Source organism: Pseudorasbora parva, chromosome 3 (genome assembly GCF_024679245.1).
Source record: "Pseudorasbora parva isolate DD20220531a chromosome 3, ASM2467924v1, whole genome shotgun sequence".
Taxonomy (NCBI): domain Eukaryota; kingdom Metazoa; phylum Chordata; class Actinopteri; order Cypriniformes; family Gobionidae; genus Pseudorasbora; species Pseudorasbora parva.
The window spans coordinates 44,743,500-44,768,196 of record NC_090174.1 but is presented as its reverse complement, the minus strand read 5'-3'; the positions used below and the strand labels follow the sequence as shown (position 1 = coordinate 44,768,196).

Here is a 24,697-nt window from a genome sequence, read left to right as displayed (position 1 = left end):
CATTCTCAGCTTTTTACACTGTTAAAGACTTGGATTCCCATCCTAAACATAGACAAAGTTTCAAAAACTAATGTTGAACGTTTGATGGAGTATTTCTGTGTCAAAAATACTCCTTCCGGTTTCTCACAAGTTTCAGAGTTTTTTTCGAGTGTGGGTCGGCTTGACGTCGATAGAGCGGAAGGTCCTTGTATGGGCCGTATGGGCTCTTCTCCTGGTAGGGTGCGCGCGCACGTGACTAGAGCAAGAGAGGAAATGCACGCCCGTTAACACTCGCTCAGCTGCAGATCCAGTCATCCGTTTATGTAGCACTCCTGTAAGGGAGTACATTCGTGAATAAACAACTCAGACGCGATCATTATCTTTATTAGCTGAGATCGATAGCCATGGGTTTCTCCACGCTTGAGGACGTCACCGCTTTGTGCGCATTCGTCATTCTTTAGCTTCGCCCACACGATACGCGCGTTTTTTTTCAACAAAGTACCGCGAGAGCGATTCGAGAGCAGCCTTCTGATGCAGCCGCTGCAGATTCTCAAGGGGGACTGCAGGTGGATGCAAGAGCTCTGATGACGACACAGCTGATCCATGATTGGCCGATTCACCCCATGACAGCGAACACGTGCGTATCGTGTTTATTCTAAAACCTTATGCTAATGCTCACAAATCATTTATTTATAACAGTAAAACCTCTTTTCATGTAGCCGCGATGTTATATCATCATGTTTATCAAACTAAAACTGATAAAAACCGTTGACAACACTTCATTGATAGTGTATGTTTATATGTTGAACATTAATCTTGTCCAAATGCTTTATTAAACAGTACATAAAGTATTGAATGAAAATGTCATTTGAAACATCTGTGTATTTGAGAAATATTGTATTTATTTAACTTCAGCTGTGATAAAGTTTGCAAACGCAGTGCAAGCGTCACCACGGGAAGCAGAAAGTGTCCGACTTGACGTCTCCGTTTGCAGCTCCTCCCCGCCTGCACTCGGCTACTCTCGCCGATCGCATCCATCCAGCCGCAGCCGATGTCGAACACACCTTATGTGCTTCTGTCATTGTCTTGATCCCTCCCCCTTGTTATCTAAATATTTGGTTTAATTTGCCCCACCTGTGTTCCCTGATTCTCTGCTTGATTTGTCCCCTTTTATAAGCTCCTGTGTTTGTCAGTCTTTGTCGGATTGTTATCATGTCTACGTCTCCAATTTCCCTGTGGTTCAGTTTGGTATGTTTTTGTGTTTGTTAATTCTGATGATGGGTTTTTGTTTTGTATTTGTCATTTTTGTAAATAAATCACCAGCCTTACTACACTTGAGTCCTCCCACCTCTTGTCCTTGATTTATTCCGTGACAAAAATTGTAGCATGTATAAGTTATATTTAATAACCATTTTCTTTACTTTTTTCTTCTTCTTTTTTTTAAACTAAGATTTGAGTCCAATAATGCACCAAGATAATTTAACTAACTATTTCTATCTTTTCACCATTAATACAAATAAAATGGATTGGACATTTTTTCCTAAGAAGAACATTCTTTTAGTTTTCACTGTGTAATCTTTTCCATAACTCTGCTGTTCTCACATGTGTAAAAATAACTTTAGCATACATTTCCACTTGTATCCCTTCACACTGTTGTGGGAGATCATTAATATACAAACTAAATAATAAGGGTCCTAACACTGATGCTTAGGGTACACCCATTGTATAATATAAGGTGTAATTTTTACATAATTGTTCTCTTATTATATAAATATGAAGATGTGCACGCTAAAGCTTCAGATGAGAACTGAAAGATATAGTCTAGCTAGATTAAGATAACTTTGAGGTTAACCGTACCCAAGGATTTTATGCAACTTATGCAGCATTTAGTAATCTTTGTTAATGTTAATTTTAACATTTACTAATACAAAAAATAAAATACTAAATTACAAAAATAATAAAATCAAAAGTTGTGTTTGTTAGATAATTCATTGTTATGAAACATCAACAGCTGTATTTGTATTAACTAAATTATCAAAGATTAACAAATGCAGTAAAAAATGCATTGCTCATGGTTATACAGGTGTTAACAAACAAAACCTTATTGTAAAGTGTTACCAGTATACCTTATCATTTGATTTAATTGGATCAAACCACATTACTAAAGATGGCTGTTAATACTATGTGAGATCTTGTGGATTTAAAATGTTTTTTTTTTTTAAATACTAATATGAACTTTTTTTCAGCTCAAAAAGACTTTACTCCAGATATGCTTTAGTTTATTATAATTAGAATTGTCTATGGTTTAAATTATGGTTTATTGGATTATTTAAAAAACTCAATCAAATTTCAAAAGAGTAATTATATACCCATTTATCAAGCCAGGCAACACAAGGAGAAATAAATATTTAGTTTCATTACGCCTGCCATAGGTTTTGTGTCTCTGGAGGGTTGAATGTCAGATACTGGAAAACAAATATTCACGTGCATGTCAAGAAAGTAGAAGTGAGCTGCTGTGGTGAAAGAAATAGGAAATGTGAGCACGCAAACTTCAGTTGTAATTATCAGCGGTGTTCCTGTAGCTCACCTTGAAGGAATGCTAAATACAGAGTTTAAATGCATTGTCTTTCAGATAAAAGTTCATGGTAAATGCATAAATGTAGCCTATACACAGTTTTTAAAACACCATTACAAAACAGTCAAGAAAAGATTTCTTTGCTTCCTCTTAAAAATGGTTCCTTGTGGTTTCTCAGAAACGGCAGAGCCTAAATGTATAGTTCCCACAAAATGGACAATTCTGTACTTTACTCATTCTCATGGTGTTCTAAACCTGTAGGACTTTTGAAAAATAAAATAAATAAAAGAATAAAATAAAAATATTTTTCAATGAACAAATACAGGAATCAAAGATTCAGATCAGTCACATTACTCATAAATCAAAAGGTCAGTGTGCTGCTAGTAATAATCCAGAATCTGAACTGGCCACAGTCTGTTTAGAAACACTTTTATGTGATGTTTTTAGTTTTTTCCATCAGAATAAATTGCTGTTATTCAACCCATCCACTGCTTTTGAGTTTTTTCACCAGGAGGGCCAGACGTCACCATTGTACTATGAATAAGAAATCAAAAACTTTTAAGTTGGTTCAATAAAAATGTGTCACATTTTTAAATGTATATTGTTCTGCATATTTTCAATTTATATTTTCAATTTCAATTTATATATATTTAACTAGAATTCAAAGAAATAAGACTTTAAAAATTGTGTGCCAGAGGTACCTGGATGCTGTAAAATGTGGCTATCCATTCAGTCAACTCATCTTCATTCTCACAGCAAAGATACCTTAAAGAAAACAAATGCAGAGGTAAGGTGAGCAGGGACATATTATTTAAATGTTCAAGGATATAGTAAAATAGTAAAATAAATTGTCTAACTAGTCAACTGGTAAAGTGTTTGTCTATGACAACAAATATGCATAACGTCATTGTCATGTCATGTCAAATATGCACTTGTCTGCACGATCCCAGACAAGAAATAGGGTCTTATCTAGCTAAACGATCGGTCATTAAAGGGGTGATGAATTGAGAAATCAACTTTCCCTTGAGCTTTTGATATATAAAATGTCGTGGTAATATAAGAATATCCTGTACGTTTCAAAACTGGATACTTCCTTTTTAATGAAAGAAAAGCTTTTATAAAAGCTAGTGAAAGACACCAGGCCCAGAAAACAATCGTGTGCTTCATGGTTACGTCATCGCACGACGAAACGCCACCTCTAAAGAATAATAAGCACGTATAATCCAGTAGCCCAACCCACCGACTCATCGGATCACGCTAGTTAGCAGCAATAAACATTCTGAAGAAGATAGCAAGATATTGTGGAAGAACACAGTCACTGCATAAGCTTCCTTTGGGTCCTAATATTAGGAATGTGTGATACTTTTTAAATGAAGTTTCAACTCACGTGGGGAACACAATGTATCTGTTCATTTCATTTCACTGCGGAATCGTTTGTAAACAAGTCTCAAGTGCTGGATTTGTAGACATATTGAGATTTGTAAAACGAAAAAAGGAAACTAGCATCTGAACTCATTTATACACCTAGCGTCTCCGTCCAAGACAATATCACACTGAGTGAATCATCTATGAATTGCACTAATTTACATGCCTTTCCTTTCACATGAAACTTCCCCCAAACTCCTGCTTCCACTCATACTGAGATCACATGAAAGACACCAAAAAATCTACTTGGTTCTGTCAGTCCTCACTATAAATATATATAAATATATGAGTGTTTAATATCGTTTGAAATGCCTCAGTCCGACTGGTACAAAGATCTCATCCCCACAGAAGTTAACCAAAAGTTAATCAATGTTTTAAGAGTTTAGATATATTTTGATTAATGTGTGATGGGTGTGGTGTGTTTTTGGCCAAATGCTTTCTAAATATAGATAGAAAATACAGGTCAATACAGGTCTATAGGACTTGATTAAAGGTCCCATGGCATGACATTTTTATTTTATGAGGTTTTTCAACATTAATATGAGTTCCCCTAGCCTAAATGTTGTCCCCAAGTTGCTAGAAATTTTGATCGGTGTAAAACGAGTTCTGGCTGTCTTTCTCTGTCTTTGAGAAAATGAGAGCTCAGACGAGCTGATCTTGAATTCTCCTGTTATGACGTCATAACAGAAAAGGTTACCGCCCCTTCCTCTGCTTTGCCCGCCCAGAGAATTAGTAGAGAAAGGAGTCAGTTTTATCAGTGGATGTCAGCAGCACAGGCTTTACCATACGGAGTCAACAGTACCACCACAAACAGTGAGTAGCAGTGTTCATTTATTCCCTGATCTGGGATCAGTGAGTTCTGATGTGTAGCTAATCATTCACACAGATTTTCTTTCTAAGTCGTTTAAAACTGTTAGTCCCGCCGCTGGCCATCTTGATGCATCAGTGAATCAAGCCAGTGACTAAAACCATCAACCTCACATCATTTCTGTTTGTAGCATGAAACAAATATGTTATTTAAATGATTAAACTAGAGAGAGCATTCAAAGAACACTCTTTTTTTATGTTCGGATAGGTCAGCTCTAGTAATTATGCTCAACAGAAGCTCTTACTGTATTCATGTCGATGTCGTATGTTGTTAGCTGTGGTGAAAGCATTTTGTGAGAGAAATAACATTGCAAAGTTAACTTGTGTTTATTCAGAGCTCTCAGATACAAACAAAATAAACTCGCGCTCTCAAAAACTCGGTACAATAACACTTCCTCAGCAATCTTTCCCCAGCTCCCTCTCTTGTCTCTCTCTCTACTGGCAGCGCTGCAGCTGCTCCAGCTCGTGCATGACTAAACCACGCCCCCTCCGCACGTAATCTCATTTCAAATGCAAAGATGTCAGACAATCACAACAGTGGGTGTTTTCACTGACGACTCACAGCAGACACGCCTCTTGAAACAGAGCATTCTAAACAGAGGGCTAGTATCAGTATAGAAAAATGGCTTTTATTTCTAAATTATGACATGTTTTGATGTAAAAACCATACTAACAATATAAGTACACCCCAGGAAACATTATAAAACAATAAAACAACCCATGCCATGGGACCTTTAATGCAAATTCCCAGAGTGAACTCATCTTTACATTTAAAAGAGTTTTTGCTTCTGGTCTGGATATTTAAAGAAATGTTGCAAAGAGATCAGGGCTCGATACTGTAAACAGGTCAGCCCGTAATGCTGGAAGATAACCCAGCATTATGTCATTTTCAGAAGTCAGGTATATTTAATTCTTTACTTCAGAGTATTTGATGTTATATGGATTAGGCTACATTTGAATTGATTATGTAATTGACATTATTGATTTAACGGACTGTTAATAAGTTGTTACACTTTGATTAATTCTGACTTGCTCTGAAATTATTCAGGATATGGGTAAATGTTAACGGGTATAATTTCAACAAAGGGTTACACAGAATAATTAAATGTGTGGTTAAACTATTAAATATAAATGACCAAATAACCATTTGGCATTCTAACCTAAATTCAAAATTATGATTAAATGGAGTCAGATAAAGAGGAATTGGAATAATATCCCTTTTCCCAGCTGAAAAGATTGAACGTGCAGCGACCTTGACCCACCAATCGTTAGCCTCCATTGGGACGATTTGGGAGGCCTTACAGATTTAAAAAAAATTGTGCTTTCTATATTGGATCCGACAGGAATGGTGCAACAAACTTATGTGAGCGTCTTTTTTATATGTAATCGTAGTCCAGGGGCTATGTGTTTTACAGAGAGGCTACCAAAACATATGTCCGTCAGCAGAAATAATATTCCTCTCTTGATCTGGGCACGTGGTGTGTGTGTGTGTGTGTGTATGCGCGGTTTGCGCTTATATCGACCGATCAGGCGTGCCATGTTATACAGAAATCAGAAATAATATTCCAATCAATCGCAGGTGGATGAGAAATAAATCATTGTGTTTGTTTGATAAAGGTGTTTACAAGCCCTGTGATCGAGAGAATTATCCCGGTTGCCGCTTTCAAAACAATCCCTCATGTGAACTGAACTGACTGGGGAGCTGAAGCTCATTAAATATACAAATCTTATCCAATCCTAGCCGTGGGCGTTTACTTCCAAGTCTCCAGTGTTGCACACCCATCAAAACCCAGCGTTCAGGAGAGAGCCTCAAAACCAGTGTAGAAAATAGCCTATTACTTATTAGTTATGATGTTTTTAAATGTAAAAACCACACGAACGTCATTAGTTGACCTCAGACAACAGTATAAAAAAAGAAAAAAGCCAGTTCATGACACCTTTAAAAAAAAAAAAAAAATGTTATATGCTTTTTAACCTAAATGGCTCCTCTTGCACTGCTCTTCAACGTGCTATGATTGCGCAAAAAACGTCAAAAACGTCACAGTCACGCCAAAGACGTAGATAGCCTCTAATGCCCTTCAAAGCGACTTTGAAACTGGATTGATTTGGCTTCAACATTTTGGTTGCAATTGAAAACCTGAAATGTTTTCCTCGAAAAACATAATTTCTTTTCGACTGAAGAAAGAAAGACATGAAAATCTTGGCTAAGAAGGGGGTGTAAAATATCAGGAAAATGTTCATTTTGAAGTGAACTAATCCTTTAATGCCCATGGTAGCTACAGACCTGTTTGATGTACATAGTCTAACCCTACAGACTCACCACTGCTGCTTGTCATGAATCAGCATAAATCCCCATCTGTAAAGAAAATAAAAGAAATTACACACCACAAATTGCATCTCAGTATGTAAATTCCTTTAATATAGTTATACAGGGATGCAAAATCATGAGAGGTGAAAAAATGTAGGCCTGGTTGCACAGACATGGATTAGAATAAACCAGGATTAGGCCGACCCAAAAATAGTTCACCCAAAAATATAAATTCTGTCATCATTTACACACCGTCAAGTTGTTCCAAACATGTATGAGTTTCCTTGTTCTGCTGAACACAAAAGATGATATTTTAAAGAATGTTTGTAACCAAGCAGATAGAGCAACCATTGACTGCCACGGTATTTTTTCCCTATATGGTAGTCAATGGTTGCTCTATCTGCTTGGTTACAAACATTCTTCCAAATATCTTCTTTTGTGTTCAGCAGAACAAGGAAACTCATACAGGTTTGGAACAACTTGAGGGTGAGTAAATGACACGAATTTCCATTTTTGGGGGAACTAACGCTTTAATATAGACCTAATCCTGGTTTATTCTAATCCCTGTCTGCCTATCTCTTTAAACCATGTCTGTGAAAACGGGCAGCACTGATTAAGATACACTCAGTAATTTTCATCGGCTCTTATTCTCATTCTGACCAGAGACATGTCTTTGAATAAAGAAATATGCATTTTAATTAATGGGATGTTTTACCATACCATGATATGTATATTATTCAATAATAATATTTAGAATAACATTGTATAACCATATAGTATTTTTCACTGGCTTTTTTAAGCACTCATATAAATATATTTATTGAGAAACGAATCTGTCTCCGATTTGCAGAATTTGAAATAGCAAACTACTTTTTTTTTACTTTATCTCTACATATCAGAAATGGTAAGTAGGGTATTGTAGTGTTTCCCACACATAGACTAACGGCTGTTTCACACCACAAGAGTGAGCAGTGCATCTGCAGACGCCCGCGAGTATTCACAAAGGAAACATTTGTGCAGCCCCTCAGCAGCGGTTACCACAATGCTGTCTGAGTATTACACACTAACCTAAAAGAAAGCTTTTTTGGCTAGTTTACTTTACTTTGTATAATCATAACCATACTTTCACCCAAACTGAATTAAAACAAGTTTAAAGGTAAATCTTCTACAGATATTTTTTATTTTTTGTTTTCTTTAATGTCATACTCCAGTTATTATTGTTAAAACACACTACACGTGCTTCTTGTGTGCATTTTGAGCGCTTTTTGTGTGGTGATATTTATTTTGTCCATCAAAAGTGCTTTCACTTTACACCTTGACTGCAGCTGCTAGAGCCTATATATAGCCTACCTGTCTGTCTGAGTGTTACATACTAAACTAAAAGAAAGTTTATCATATTTTCTGGCTCGTTTACTTTATTTTTTATAATCATAACCCACCCAAACTAAATAATTAAAACAAGTTTAAATGGGTAAATCTTCTACATTTTATTTGTATTCTTTGTTTTCTTTTCTGGCATAGGCTAGGCTCCTCCAGTTATTGTTAAAACACACTGCAGTGTGAAACCTGCAGTGCTCTAGGTACAAGAGCCCTGTGTACGAGCCGCTGTATCAGACGTGCAATTTTCAAGTTTGAGTGTCAATTTACAGCAGTTTCAAGTTACTGCTATGGTCAGAAACCATCACTGTTGGCCACGCTGAATGTGTGTCAAGAATGTGTTTAAACCAGCAGTTTGCATCTCTGCTTATAAGTGAGATAAGCTCTGGAGTAGATGTTGTGTTAAGGTGCTTGGGGTTCATTACGGAGTGGGTGGATGCAGTTTGCTCCGGCAACCATGATAGAGCTTGAACTCTTTGACAGGATATTCCCACTCATGCTGAGAACCCTGAAAGAACAGAAGACTTCAGAGATTAAAGATCGATCCATTCACTTCTCTTAAGTTTTTCACTCATACAGTTTGCCAGTGTATTGCTTTAAATAAGTATATACATATTTGTACTGTATGTTTACACACACCTGCAGTTCCTTGTGCAGTCTGAAAGTGTTGCCAGAAAGCTCACAATGACGAAGGTGGAAGTTTCTGCTACTTTCGTTTCTAACCTCACAAACACGTAATGGCCCACTTTTACACAGATTGCCTTTATTCTCTGCATGCACACACATACACACACAAATTAAACAGACAACTACTGCAACTGTTCCTAAAACAACTGAAGCAATGTTAAAGTATTAGGTTATTATTCAGGATGTAGTTTATTGCAGTTGCTTATTCACGTAATTATTGTGTATTCTTTATTGCACCATATAATAATAACACTGCACTACCAGTCAAAAGTTAGGACAGTTGATTTGGAGTCTAGTAAAAAAATGATTGTGACCTTATTAATGTTTAGAGCAAAATGTATACGGCTAAATATATGGAAGTTTTGTAGAAACATTGAGCCAAAATATGAATTTCTTTACAAAATTAAAATGCATATACTTAAAAAAATTATCTCAGAAGCTGTAATATCGAATATTTTAATTTATGTAATATTTCTAGATGCAAATAGATCAATTAACATTGTAAACAAGAATTTAAATGTGTATTTTTCTATATTTTTGGAATACCTTCTCATCATGGAAAATCTTATAATCTATGATGAATTAAAGACATAAAGGGTGTTTGTGTGAAAAGACATACCGAGGTACCTCATGATGCTGATGATGTATTGATTCCTCTTAATCAGCAGGTGGCTGTGACAACTAAGTGAGAAATAGAGTGGCAGTATTCTTTCCTGGTAATGCAGTGTTCTCTCTGTTATAAAATAAAGTAAAACCCCACTCATCAAAAAATACATTCAACACACTTCTTAATCAGCATGTACATCAGTTCAATCAGTTGAAATTTCTTCTGATTTGTCATGGGACACCCACATTAAGTACATGATTTCTAAGGTGCGTCAAAAATGACCCGAAGGGCCTAATTAAGATTTTAAAAAATATGAGTAAAATCAATGAAAAATATATTTTTTTCCATTATATTTTTTCTTTTCTTTTTTGGTGTTTTGAGATAATTTTATGATTTATTATGAATATTTATGCAATAATTATGACCCATTTTTTCCCACTGAAAATAGTAGAACATTTATATGTTTTTATTATTTTTATTAAAGCTGTATTTCATTTTAGAGGCAAGCTTAGGCCTCATGAAAAAAAAATGTTCAATTGTATTGGTGCCATCTGGTGGACACATTGAGCATTTTTATCATGCAATAGCACATTTTTATGGATGGATTGTATGGATTTACAGACCCTGTGTGTGTGTGTGTGTGTGTGTGTGTGTGTGTGTGTGTGTGTGTGTGTGTGTGTGTGTGTGTGTGTGTGTGTGTGTGTGTGTGTGTGTGTGTGTGTGTGTGTGTGTGTGTGTGTGTGTGTGTGTGTGAGCCTGTTTATGTGGTTTATGAGGACACAAATTTGTATAACTACATGGGTATTACACTGGTATTACACTATAAATGTGGTTTATGAGGACATATCAAATGTCCTCATAATTCAAATGGCCTTAAAAACATACTAAATGATGTTTTTTTGAGAAAGTAAAAATGCAGAATGTTTCTTGTAAGGGGATAGAAAATACGGTTTGTACAGTATAAAAACCCTTCCGCCTATGAAGAGTCCCTGTAAACCACATAGACCAACGTGTGTGTGTGTGTGTGTGTGTGTGTGTGTGTGTGTGTGTGTGTGTGTGTGTGTGTGTGAGAGTTTTTTTGTCTGTTTTGCACCCTCGATGTTTTAGAGATTCACCTCTTCACTCTTAAGTCCCTTTTCTCTGCATCCTGGCTGATTTGTAGATTATATGCACAAAAAACTCTGTATTTTCATATTTGGGCCAATTTCCCATTCATTTCCTATGGGGGTCATTTTTGACCCGAAGGTCCTGAGTGTGACTATTTTTTTAGAATAGTTTAGAATAGGTTCCCTATTCTATATGTGTTTCTAGAGGTCCCCTGTGCCCACCCACCCCCGAAGTTTTGTGTGGAGATTATCGTTTGGGTCCGACAGCACCTCTGTGGCTAAGGGGTAGATCTCTCTACTCACCACACCAGAGACCTGAGTTCAAGCCCAGCTTGTGACACACGTAAATCAAATCATTATAGAATCAACAAATCTCACCCATGTTCTCTTTTTCTAGAATCTCATAGCAACTCCAGAACTCTTCATTGGCTTGCTGAATTCCTTTAAGCTCCAGAACCACAGAAACCAACTTGAATGCTGTCATATCTGCTGTAACCTAACACACACAGTATACACAAAGAAATCAGAATACACTGATCTTAAACAAACTTGATATAGTCCACACAGATCAAGTACATAATTAGATAAATTTAAGTGAAAATTAAATGTCCACCTGAACGAGAACCTCTGCTGCACCCTCTTTCTTCTCTAGGTAAACAGCACAAATGGTGCTGGATGGAGTTCGACTAAAGGTCCTCTGAAATATAATTAAGTCATCAATTAATGTCAACGTATCAATAAGTTCAAATAATGTTAAATATTTCAAACAATCCATCAAAGACTTTATTCAGTAACACACAGTCAAATCAACATGAGGAGGTCCTTATGCAGATAACTCATTATTAAAAGCATTTAAAAAACGCCCTTAACATAATAATATTGTAAATGCTCATGTCCTGTGAATTCTGACCTGAGACCTGTGTTTATTCAGGATGACAGACGTCATGTTTAGCTGCCTCTGAAGGTCAGACTCTGAGACCTGTAAGAGAAGCTTCATATCAGTCATCATTCTTCATTTTATTAACAGCATTTTCTAAATAATCTTTATTGATATTTAATTCATAAGTGTATCAGTTTATCCAGTGAGTCAGTGTGTGAATCAAATTTCAATATACATTCAAAACCACACTGCATAACTTTTGGGCCTCTAGCAGTTTAAAAATAAAACAACATATTTTGTGAAATATGTGTGGATATGATGTGTTTGCGGGAAATTACATACGTCATTCCCCCATGCATATGGGGGAATGACGTATGTAATTTCCTGCAAAATCAGTCCTGACCACTCTAAATTTAAATCATTATTATAAGGACATCAATGTATATGGTTAAAGACATAGTTTAGATAATTTTCTACATTTTGTTATTTTAAAAAAAGTTACAAAATGTAGCTTTAACTGAGAACAATAATAAATTAAATAAAAATCATAAATGTAACTAGCTAATGCGATAAGTAAAAACAGACTCACATTAAAAATGCTGCAGTAGTTGTGGATCAATTCCTCCACCACCTGAGACGCTGTGCCATCTTGTCCATCTATCTGAAAAAGTGACGGACCGAATACGATAGCAAGGTTTCGTATAGTCATCTGATTTTCATCAGACAGGTGGTGAACACTGACAAAGCAGAAATTTCCGGTCAAGTTCTTGAATAAACTACTTACAATAACTGCATATCCAACTACATTCCTTATTATCAATTCAAATCAACCAGTCACAGAAATATTTTTAAAGCACAGTAAACACTCCTATCTAATCTTAGGAATGTGTAGATGTTATCAGAATGAAAACTCTTGTTTAATAGTGATTTGGTAAGTACTTTTAGTAGTTTTTAGACAGCTGAGCAGGTCACGTCAGTATAACATACCAAACCAGATGGTGTATGAGGACTCTGAGTGTTTCTCTGTTAACATCCGGGAGGTTTGAGAGGAGAATCTGGTATCTTTGAATCTTCTCACTTCTGCCCTCAAGAGCTGCAGAGTTAAAAAAAAAAAAAAGTTAAAAAAAAAAAGTACTAGCTTACAGTAGTGTTGGGCTACTCCCACTTTCTAAGCAGTATTAAACATAGCATCTTACATTATTCCAATTTTTTATTTCACCTGCAGCTCTGAGCCAGTTATCGCTGTTCTCTTGTCCATTAAAGACTCCGTCTTTGACCTCCCTGAGAAACCGTTTTAGCGTGTTAGCCACATCATCCACAGAAAACTCAGACTCACACCACGTTACACTTCGTGCATCATTTTGAAACATCTTCAGCAGTTTGGTCACACGAGAATTAGTGCCACACTTTCGATAGATTCCTGATGACAGCAGTCCTGTAATAAATAAATGTGACATTATGATTTTAGAAATGTCTATTTACTTACTTTTAGGAGTATGATTTACTTGGGGGTAGCATGAAGAAAATAATTGTATCTAGTTGAGTGTGCTCTACCTAAAATTTAAAGTCACCATGAATTCAATTGCCAAATCTTATTTTTTTTATAAATACTTCTCTGATGGCGCTTTTACTGGCATGAGGATGTAACATCCTGTCCACTCGTATGAGATTGCAGATACCATAATGATTGTCCAATGGACAAAACCAAGCCCTCCACTACATTTTTTATTGTTCAAGAAGCCGGTCCACTCGAATATACATCACAATAGCGAAGAAAAGACTAGACGATAGTCACGGCACAAACACTGCAGGATTCAGATTACATTCATCATGAGAGTGAAGAGCTGAGATAAGCCGTGGTAATTAAGTGCGGGCAGGGCATACATTCACGGCGCGTGTTCAGTCTGGCGAGTTCATTTATTTGGAAGCTTAACTTTCATAGGAATTAATCTGAAAAGTTAAAATACTCACTTTGCTCCGCACCGCTCCGTTTACATGAATGTCCGCAGCTGCCCGAGCTGAGCTCTGTGAGTGCGATCCCACTCCCCATGGATGGGTTGAAAACATGCGGAAATAACGCCCTCTACTGGCTGTAGTTTTGGCCTCTGGCCAAAAAATACACAAATCTCTCTTCTCAGGGGGATATGAGGGGGGAAGCACGATCATTCGAATATTCTCCTGGGTTTCCACTGATACAAAGCCATGCTAAATCACTGAAGTAACCATTTACCAAGCTTAACATAACTAGAAAGATGTTTACATTTTTTCTAGCTTACTTTGTCATATTGGCAATAATTTTAAGTCATCTTGAAGCCCCTTGGAAGTTTGTTGAGGTCCCGTAGTGGCCCTCGTGGTTGAGAATAGACTGAATGAGCCAATCAGCTGCCTGACCAGTAGTTAAATGAATCAAAAAGCTGGCTGCCCTAACAACCACCTAGAACACCACAGTAACCTCATGTAGTAGCAGCATTGGTTAAAAAAACACTCAGAACTCCTTAGTAATTTTACATTATACATTATATTTACATCTATAACAAAATGTTTGTGGTTTTTTTGGTAATGTGTGTGTTTGTATACCGTAACGTGTTACATGGTCCAGGCAGCGGTCAATAGTCACTGGGGCACCCAGTTCAGTGAGTTGCTGCTGGGAAAGCGGCTGATCTCCAGCACCAGATTTCTGCTGAATGCAGGTCTGCCAGCCCGCAAAATGAGGCCTGCGGTCAGCCAGCAAATGCAGGGGTCCACCCCGCCACACCATCACCATAGAGCCAGAACTGTCAGAGAGAGCTACGCACACACACACGTTCATACACCAGCATTTTAAAATGTGAGCGTCTTTAATGTTGGTACATATCGCAATAGTTAAATATAGTAAATATACATAGACATTTTTATTTAGACTCAGATTTGCACGTGATTGTGTGTGCGTGCTGTAACTTACTGAGTGTGACCAGCTTGCGCAGGTCAATTGTTTGTACGCTGTCTTCTAGTAAGATATGGAGTTCGAAGCCGCTCAGGCAAAACCAACCAATGCCATGGTTGCCCTCGGTGCAGCGCAGACGACCCAGACGATCACAGCTTCCACACACATCAAACAGTACAGGAGGCAGCACAGCCTAAATGAGAATGAAGTGGTTCAGTTTATTTGTCTCCTCTGCCAATATATATTAGAATATAAAAGAAACATTTCATTTCATGATGATATTTGCATAATATAAAGCAGCTTTACATAAAGATGCAAGGAAGGCATCAAGGAAGTAGAGATGAACATTTAGAATATTTTTATTTATTTATAAATATATATATATATATATATATATATATATATATATATATATATATATATATATATATATATATACATTATGGAAAATAATGAACTTTATAACAATATGCAATTTTTTTTAGAAGGACCTGTATATATATATATATATATATATATAAACAAACGTAGTCTTATATATATATATATATATATATATATATATATATATATATATATATATATATATATATATATATATATATATATATATATATATATATATATATATCACCAGCCTTGGTGAGCAAAAGAGACTTCTTTAAAAACCTAAAAAAATCTTACTGTTCTAAAACGTTTTTCTAAAAGATTTTTTTTGATTGGTAGTGTGTGTGTGTGTGTGTGTGTGTGTGTGTGTGTGTGTGTGTGTGTGTGTGTGTGTGTGTGTGTGTGTGTGTGTGTGTGTGTGTGTGTGTGTGTGTGTGTGTGTGTGTGTGTGTGTATATATGTATATATATATATATATATATATATATATATATATATATATATATATATATATATATATATATATATATATATATATATATATATATATATATATATATTTATTTGTATGTGAGACAGAAACAACAGTATTAATATTCTGTAGTATAATACTGTATATAACACTATAATTGTCACAAACTTAGCCTCTGTGACTCCCTCCGATCGCCACCAGAGGGCTCCTTCAACCTAGTATCAACCTTTCCTGGACTACATTTCCCATAACCCCATCCCTGGACTGATTACACACACCTGCCTCCTATCACCCAGACTATTTAAGCCTCACACTGCTGGACTCTTGCGAATTGTTGAATTTTTTTTTTTTTTTGTTGCCACGGCTGACACTTCCCCTGCATTTCCCCTGTGGTCTGTATTCCTGTGGTTGACCTTGACTGTTCTGTACCCTTGAGTTTTTCTTGCTGCCTACCCTGTGATTTATATGCCTGTTTTCTAGATTACTCTGTCTCGCCTGCTGCCTGCCCTGACCCCTGCCTGTAAGACTACGTTTGTTTATAATAAAGCTGCAAATGGATCTGACCCAGTTTGACACCTCGTTGCAATAATATTGTGAAATGTTATAATTTGAAATGACGGTTTTCTATGTAAATATATTTTAAATGTAATTTATTCCTGTGATGGAATGAAAGGTGTCTATTACTTAATGTTAAAAACTTGCTCTTCAATTTTATTAGTGTTTACGGCTGAAAGGGTTAGTTCCCCCAAACGTGAAAATTCTGTAATCATTTACTCACCCTCATGTTGTTCCAAACCTGTATGAATCTCTTTCTTCTGCTGAACACGAAAGATATTTTGAAGACTATGAAGAGCCAAACAGTGATTACCCATATTGATTGGGCCCCATTGACTCCTATAATACGGGAAAAAATATTATGGAAGTCTGGGGATCTGTTTGGTTACAGACATTTTTCAAAATATCATCTTTTGTGTTCAGCAGAAGAAATAAATTCATACAGATTTGGACCAACTTGAGGGCGAGTAAATGATGACAGAATTTAAAATTTTGGGTAAACTATCCCTTTAATTTATTGTGCCCATGCTGAATAAAAGTATTAATATAATTTTTTTTTAAAAAGCAGTTTGAAAATCCCAAGTCTAAAGTCCTTGTTTGTCCTCACAATATGGTATCTTAAAACAAGTGCTAAAAAATAAAAATCCTTTAAAAAATAAAGCATGATCACCATGGCAATAGACTGAATCCAATTCTTGGCAATGCTGCCATCATCAGATCCAAACAGGTAGACTCTCCCCTCCTCAGAGTACAGCTCAAAGGTGTGCTCATAGCTGCCAGCCAAGTAGAGAGGACATGTTAAATATGGTACATAAAGGGATTCATGTAGTAAAAGCAAACTCAATTAAAGTTTGAAGGTTATGTTTTTATTACCCATGTTTCCCTGGGCTGTTGACAGAGAGGCAGATGATTTCGCTGGTCTTCATGCCACCACACTTATTGTGGCTCTGTTCATTCTTAAAGTAGTTAAACATTCCATCACCAAGACAACACCAACGCTGAGAGAAGTCTAAAATATTTACCACAAGACATTCACACACACACACACCATGAAAACTTGTAGATTGCTAAAGCCTAAAAAGCCTACATTGGGATATTACAATTTTAAATTTGTAAAACAATATAAAAGTTAATGCAATTGAAATGTACCTGTTAGTTCATGAATTTTCATGGTATGATAGTCTAATTTTAGTCTCATTTTGGAGGTCAAGTACATCCTCACAAACACAAGGCTTTATCTCATTGAGATTCAATAGTCAGTAATAAAACAGCCATTTACTAAACCAAATGAAACTACAAGGGCTCCACACACCTGCTTTGGTTTTATGGTCTGTGATTGGCCGAGCTGATGAGGCGGTCTTAAAAAGGTAGCCAGAATTGGATCGAATGGACACATCTTTAACCACTGGCGTAAAAGACTCTGCTAAAGAACAAAACCAGGTGAGTTTCGACATAGAAGCTGAACCTGTAAAACTTCAGAACTTGTGTCTAAACACAGTGTATCTTATACGTTGGCTATTTGTGTGTATTTGTGTACCTGAGTTCAAGTTCTGCATAAGTAGCTCCGCTTGTACTGTTTGGCCACTACGTTTGGCCAGAGACAATGGAGAAGGGAATTCTGGGATACCAGTGTAGCAGTTGATGTCTGCCCCACAATTCAGCAGCGATAGAGTCTCCAACAAATCAGGTAACTGCACCGCTGAACACAGAGCCTAAGAAACACAGAAAAAAAAACATGAGAGAGGAGAACATCCATGTGATGTGTAATTTACTGTTATTTATTTGGCATTTAGATCTAATATACTAACTTTATTTAGCGCCTCCTGTTGGCCAAAGAGTATGTGGTATTTGCGATATTTTCCATTTTTGTATTTTGCTGTTATGTGTTGGAGACGCTGCTCGCTGTTAGCGCTCGCACAGAGACTTTCGCTAGGAGGAATATTCGCTCCCCAGAACTGATTTGCTTTGCTGTTACCGAGCAGCAGAAAAACCTGGCAACGCAAAATGAGATTATCAGACATGATCCAGAAAGAGAAAGGCACAACTGCAACTGATAACAGGTGTACTATAACTCTCAGATGGAGCTGAGGCAGCATATAGCCTGGATGCATCACATTCATTGTACCCTGATGAGGTCATCAGTCCACACTCGTTCATCCAGCTTCAGACTGCGAACCTTTGACACCTTCTGGCCCAGGCTTCTGTGTACACCTGTTATCACACAAATGTGTACTCATTTATGAGCGGACATACACTACCGGTCAAATGTTTTAGAACAGTAATTTTTTTTAATGTTTTTAAAGAAGTTTCTTCTGCTCACCAAGGCTGCATTTATTTTATTAGAAATACAAAAAAGCTGTAATATTGTGAAATATTATTAAAATATAAAATAATTTTTATTTCTATTTGAATATATTTTAAATGTTATTTATTCCTGTGATGCAAAGCTGAATATTGATTATCATTACTTCAGTCTTCAGTGTCACATGATCCTTCATAAATCATTTTAATATGATGATTTACTCCTTAAGAAACATTTATGATTATTATCAATGTTGAAACAGGATTCTTTGATGAATAGAAAGTTCAAAAGAAAAGTATTTATCTGAAATATAAAGCTCTTGTAACATTGTACTACCATTTCAATGTTTTGGGTCGGTAAGAATTGTATTTATATACTGTTTTGGGAAAGAACTTAAAGAAATGAATACATTTATTCAGCAGGGATGCATTCAATTGATCAAGTGACAGTGCAGACATTTATAATGTTGCAAAAGCTTTATATTTCAGATAAATGCTGTTTTTTTTACTTTGTATTCATCAAAGAATCCTTAAAAAAACATTTTTACACAACTGTTTAAACATTGATAATAATAATAAATGTTTCTATGAATCATCATATTAGAATTATTTCTGAAGAATCATGTGACACTGAAGACTGGAGTAATGATGTTAAAAATTCAGCTTTGCATAACAGAAATAAATTACATTTTGAAATATATTCAAACAGAAAACAGTTATTTTATATTTTGACCAATAGTATATACATTATGAGTATGCCATAGGCTCATAGAGCTGCTGTCATTTGTTAATATTTGAGTTAGTGTGTACCTGCACAGTTTTCACACAGCAGAACACACAGGTTGATTGACGCCCACTCCGGCATTGAAGAGCTGCAGTCTGCACACAAACGGTTTGTTGGCACACGCCAAATGCTCTCACACACTCCATCACATGACAGAGAGCGACTCACACACTCGTTAAGTAACTCGCACCATTTCTGCTTCTCACTCTCTGAATCCACCACAAAACTACAAACGGAGAGAGAGAAGCATAAAAATGAAATTATCATTGATATGGTGAGTTTATGGTTTCATCAATGAGTTTACGGCCTATTTTTCTTAGTCAAGTAAAAAGTATTACAATCGCATATAAATAATACTAAAATAAAACTGTTTAACAAATCCTTCCCCGTTTTCTGCGCAAAAAGTAAAAAAAAAAAAAAAAAAAGTTGCAGTGTTTGTTTACCTGAATGCTCTGTACGGAGTGGTGAGTGTAAAAGAGCGCTTGTTTTCTCCATCTCTCACATTGGCCATGCGCATGTCTATGTCAGTGATGCCTACACCCTGAAAATATTCCTATATGCACAACACAAACATAACTTATCTATCAAATAAACGCAAAACCTTTAGAAAGACAATTATTCACATTCAGACTCACACCTCGTGGCTCTTAAAGAGGAACAATCTGTCCCTGTTGATCAGTATGTAGACTTTGGTGCGTGGTGACAACATCTCCATGTAGCCCTCACAACAAATATTCACACTTCCGTTCTTAAAGAACAGATTCCGGGGCCCCAGAGTCTCTTTGCGATCACTCAGAATCTTTTCAATGCAACACACCCAGTCATTTCTTTCCTCTGTGAAAATAAACACAATATAAATGTAAGAAAATCATTCCCAGCCTGAATGTAAAACAAAGGTGTGTCAGAGATGTTCCGTAAGGTGTTCGGGAGAAAAAAATGATAAATACGCACGAGTGCTTTCTGCCCGAAACAGGAAGGTCCGGCTCTGACTGTGGAGCTCAAATCGCAAATCTCCGACACTGACCACCTTATCGACAGACCCCAGAGACACCATCCTTTTAGAGTACACCTCCTGTCATACAGAGAGAGAGAAACACCCTAAATTACAATTGAGATTACATTCAAAGTGCAACTAAATGTTGGTTCAAAGGGTCTGCAAACAGGACAATAAAGGCATGCTATTCACAAATAAATACAAAAACAAAAGGGATCAAGGATAGATAGTGTATATTCAAAAATCTTTTTAAATATAATACCCCATATTTTTACAATTCATTGACCTATTTATATATATATATATATATATATATATATACACACACACACACTACCGATCAAAAAAAATCTTTTAGAAAAACGTTTTAGAACAGTAAGATTTTTTTTAGAAGTCTCTTCTGCTCACCAAGGCTGCTTTTATGTTATTAGAAATACAAAAAAAACTGTAATATTGTCAAACATAATTAATAAAATATAAAATAACTGTTTTCTAATTGAATATATTTTAAAATCATATTAGAATGATTTCTGAAGGATCATGTGACACTGAAGACTGGAGTAATGATGCTCAACATTCAGCTTGCATCACAGGAATAAATTACATTTTAAAATATGTTCAAATAGAAAACAGTTTTTTTATTTTTTAATAATATTTTTTTATTTTATATTTTAATAATATTTCGTAATATTTCAGCTTTTTTTGTATTTTAATAACATTGCAGCCCTGGTGAGCAGAAGAGACTTCTTTAAAAATATTAAAATATCTTACCATTCTAAAACGTATAAATATATTATATACACCGGTCAAATGTTTTAGAACTATATATAAATCAGTATCATTCTAGATTATTATTTTGATAATTAACTATAGTCTATAACTGTCAATATGCCTATACATAACTCTTTTGCTTTGTTTTATGTTTTCTTTTTTTACAGTCAGACTCTGAACACAATAAGTGCAATTAATGGACTTTCTATATTCCAGAAACTTTAAGTCAAGATTTAATCTGTGTGACCTAAACCAAAAGGCAGATTCCAGCATTCATACCCTCTCGTTTTTGTGTGTATCATCATTTAGTTATGATTATCATCATCTCTCTCCATTCCAATCATTTTCTGGCTTATCATGTTTTTACAGTAAACACTTAACTTCCTTAAAGTAAATAAAATAAGGCAGTACTTTTTATAGTCATGTTGGAAGGAAAGGAATGTGTCTGGTGAATGAGTAAATCTATGGACCCAGACATTTTATTTTATTTTTTTATTTTTTGAATTTTGTATTTTTTCATGTCCTTACATTGTTTAGAGCATAAGAAACAAATGGATAAATAAATTAAAAAAAAAAAAATATATATATATATATATATATATATATATATATATATATATATATATATATATATATATATATATATATATATATATATATATATACATACATATATATATATATCATATGTTATGATAAAAAATAAGCTTAATAATAGGAGTAATAATTGGCACCATTTTCATAATAATATGTAATATTTCATAGGAATATTGATATGTAGTTTTTTTCCCTATTCACTTGTTTTGTCTCCAAAATGCCTGATAAACATGATTTAATTCCTGGTGTCCACTACAATGGACATTCATGAAATCAATGCCCCTTTGTACCAAAAAGTCCTATAGAAACCCCATAACATTTTACTGAGATGTTGATTTGTAAAAAAAAACAGTTTGAAAATTAATCATATTTAAATTATAATTACAAAATATTATCATATTTCCATAAGAGTGCTAAACAGTAGCCTAATGTCAGCCATTTTTAAAAACCAAGTTGTTGTTGTTTTCCTGATGAAACCTGCAAACATTTGTATCTGCGCAAAGCCCCGAATGTGCTAAAGGACATCCTGACTCAAAACTGTGACGTGTATGATGGAAACTCACTAAAATATAATGTCCACTATAGTGGACAAAAGTCTATTACTGGGTCCCAGGAGGATATTTAATCTGAATGGAAGGATCTTAATGTTATTCAAGATTTTATATCCCTTCTTGATTTCCGGGAGGACATGGTAAAGTATTTACCCACAAGATTACAGAAAGGAAGTGTGGATAGAGACTGATTTATTTATTCAGTTTACCTTGATATATTGAAAATATCTCAAATATTCTGAATCCAGCTGCACCCATCTACGTTGGTAAATCTTGCCACTGAGATTACAAACATAAATATTATAAAACACTTATAAATTAATATAATAAATATAAATAAATCCACAGGATTTCAGAAAAGAGGCTTAGATATACAGTCGTAAAAATCATTTATTTCTTACCCTTTCGGAGGAGTTTTCTCCAGCCAACCAGCTTTAACAATCTGATGGAACTCCTCTGAGAAATCAGGAAAGTCTGTACATCGGATATCAATACTGTCCTCACTAAAACAAACAAACGCTGTATTAATACAACAGAATAATTATTGATTACTTATTAATTATAATATATATTAATTACAGAATAATTATAATTTCTTTTCCACTGAAGGCTCACATAAACACAAAACAAAATAACATTATCCACATAACATAACACAACATTTTTTGTGCTTCAAACACACACCGATCTCTCAGAAGGGCTGTCTCTTTTTTATCTTCTTCAACTTTCAGGTTGATGAAACACTTCTGCATGTCTCGCAATAGATCCTCCTGCTGGAAGACAAACAACTGTTGATGAAAATGATCAATAAAAACACCATTGTTTAATAGTTTACAGTTAATAAGAATAGGAAATTTCAAAAATAGGAAAGATTATGAAAATACTTTTCTTCAGCAAAGATGCATTAAGTTGCTCAAAAGTGACATGAAAGACTTAATTTAATAATTTTACAATTTTGAATGATGCTATAAATTCAGCTTTGCCATTACATGAATAAACTACATTTTAAAATATATTCCACTAGTCATTTACACTAGTCAAAGTCATTTTAAATTGCAATAATATTTCACAATAGTACTGTATTTTTAAGGAACATAAGACACTTTCTCCACAAACATTTAAAAATCTTACCAGTGCCAAATTTCTGAACTGTAGTGTACTTTGTGGCAGAACAGAATATTTATTAGACAAAAACAAAAAAATGTACTAGGCTATATGAAGCACATGGCTTGATGGAGTTTGTTTGAATGTTAAATTTTCTCTAACATACAGGCCCAATATATGGCTATTTAATCAGCTTATACTTATAATAAATGTAAATTAAATATAACATATTTAATCTATTTAAGACACCATACACACACAGATAGAGAAACAAAATTTACCTTTAAAGCCATGTTCTGGGATTGTGATGTGTGCACCTTTGAAGGACGCAGAACACATGAATAAATAATCATCAAAACAAGTCAATAAACCAATACAAACAATAAAGAACACAATAATGTTGTTTTGGATTGTAATGCGGACCCAGTTTACATAAATCACTAAATCCGGAAAATGCTTAGCATACTGTATGAGATATCCCTTATCTTCATCAACCCTGATGCAAGGCTACTTAATTACAGAAATAGGCCTACAGGAACATCTCTTCCTCCTCAACCCAATTTACTGTAACAAACTATGAAGCCACCAAACCTGATACACAGCATTACTAAAAGTTCAGCAGCTCAGACATTAAGAAACACACAACCTTTGAAAGATATCAGAAGAAACATTATAGTAACAATAGTCCTTTCAGTGCACACAATAGCGCGCTTCTTCGCTGTGGTTAAGCATGGGAAGTAAGCCCAGGTAGGTGTTCTTTACGAAACCAAGATGATAAAACATGTTCTGTCAATTCCTCTTGTCTGCAAAAACACATTAAAAAGCACACAGACACAAATACTCAAAAACTGAGGTCATAACTAAAACGATTTAGACGATTTTTGTAAACGACTGTTTACAAAACTGCACACATTCAGAAATCGATTAGACAGGTATTTTGATGTGAATTTTAGAGCACACAATCTCAAAATAATGAATCTTATTAAAAAATATTTTCAATCATTTTCAATCACTGTCAAATGTATCATTAGCCTACTGTTAGTGCTATAAAATTGTGCTACAGTTTAGGATTTTAGTAGTAACAGAGAAGAGAGCGTTACCTGTGCGCAGCGAAACCTGTGCCGAGCCCTACTGCTTTACAAAGCATTTGTAAACAATGCACGCACAGATTTTGAAAATGAGGAAGTTTATGACCCGGTCGGTGACACAGAGCCATTCCTGCAATTCCTCAGAGAACCATATAAAATATAATATTTTCGCTTCAAACGCGTGCTTTCAATCCTGTGAATTCAGGTAAAAATCTCAACATGTGTTGGCCAAACTCGTTGCTTTGTGAATGTGAAACAGGAGAAAGCTTGTAAAATTTGAATTTCTGAAAGTGATTTATTTTCTTAATCTTTGAAACACGAATTGGCTTCTGAAGACAGAGGATCCTGACTGTTGCTTT

At 35.2% G+C, this 24,697-nt stretch overlaps 1 protein-coding gene across 7 annotated transcripts; it reads right to left on the bottom strand.

The window, feature by feature from the left end:
• Positions 1-2,051: 2,051 nt before the first annotated feature.
• On the bottom strand, positions 2,052-24,395 carry arap1a (ArfGAP with RhoGAP domain, ankyrin repeat and PH domain 1a). 7 transcript variants are annotated; one of them, XM_067439117.1, is made up of 29 exons: positions 24,351-24,395; positions 23,532-23,567; positions 22,831-22,919; positions 22,548-22,649; positions 22,356-22,425; positions 20,185-20,305; positions 19,871-20,067; positions 19,677-19,786; positions 19,260-19,459; positions 18,274-18,359; positions 17,957-18,139; positions 17,686-17,860; positions 17,461-17,571; positions 17,022-17,157; positions 16,819-16,921; positions 14,753-14,927; positions 14,389-14,598; positions 13,031-13,246; positions 12,799-12,904; positions 12,401-12,548; positions 11,842-11,910; positions 11,545-11,628; positions 11,310-11,427; positions 9,838-9,951; positions 9,171-9,301; positions 8,957-9,039; positions 7,167-7,202; positions 3,256-3,319; positions 2,052-3,088 (listed from the first exon to the last, which is right to left on the bottom strand). In XM_067439117.1, exons 2-29 carry the CDS (start codon positions 23,541-23,543, stop codon positions 3,059-3,061), a joined length of 3,279 nt encoding a protein of 1,092 aa, XP_067295218.1. In that variant the 5' UTR covers positions 23,544-23,567; positions 24,351-24,395; the 3' UTR covers positions 2,052-3,058. The 7 variants fall into 7 exon arrangements, with proteins under 7 accessions (XP_067295218.1, XP_067295220.1, XP_067295219.1 ...); XM_067439119.1 differs by having other exon boundaries at positions 22,831-22,916; positions 24,351-24,360; XM_067439118.1 differs by lacking the exon at positions 24,351-24,395 and adding an exon at positions 23,897-24,053.
• Positions 24,396-24,697: the final 302 nt, after the last annotated feature.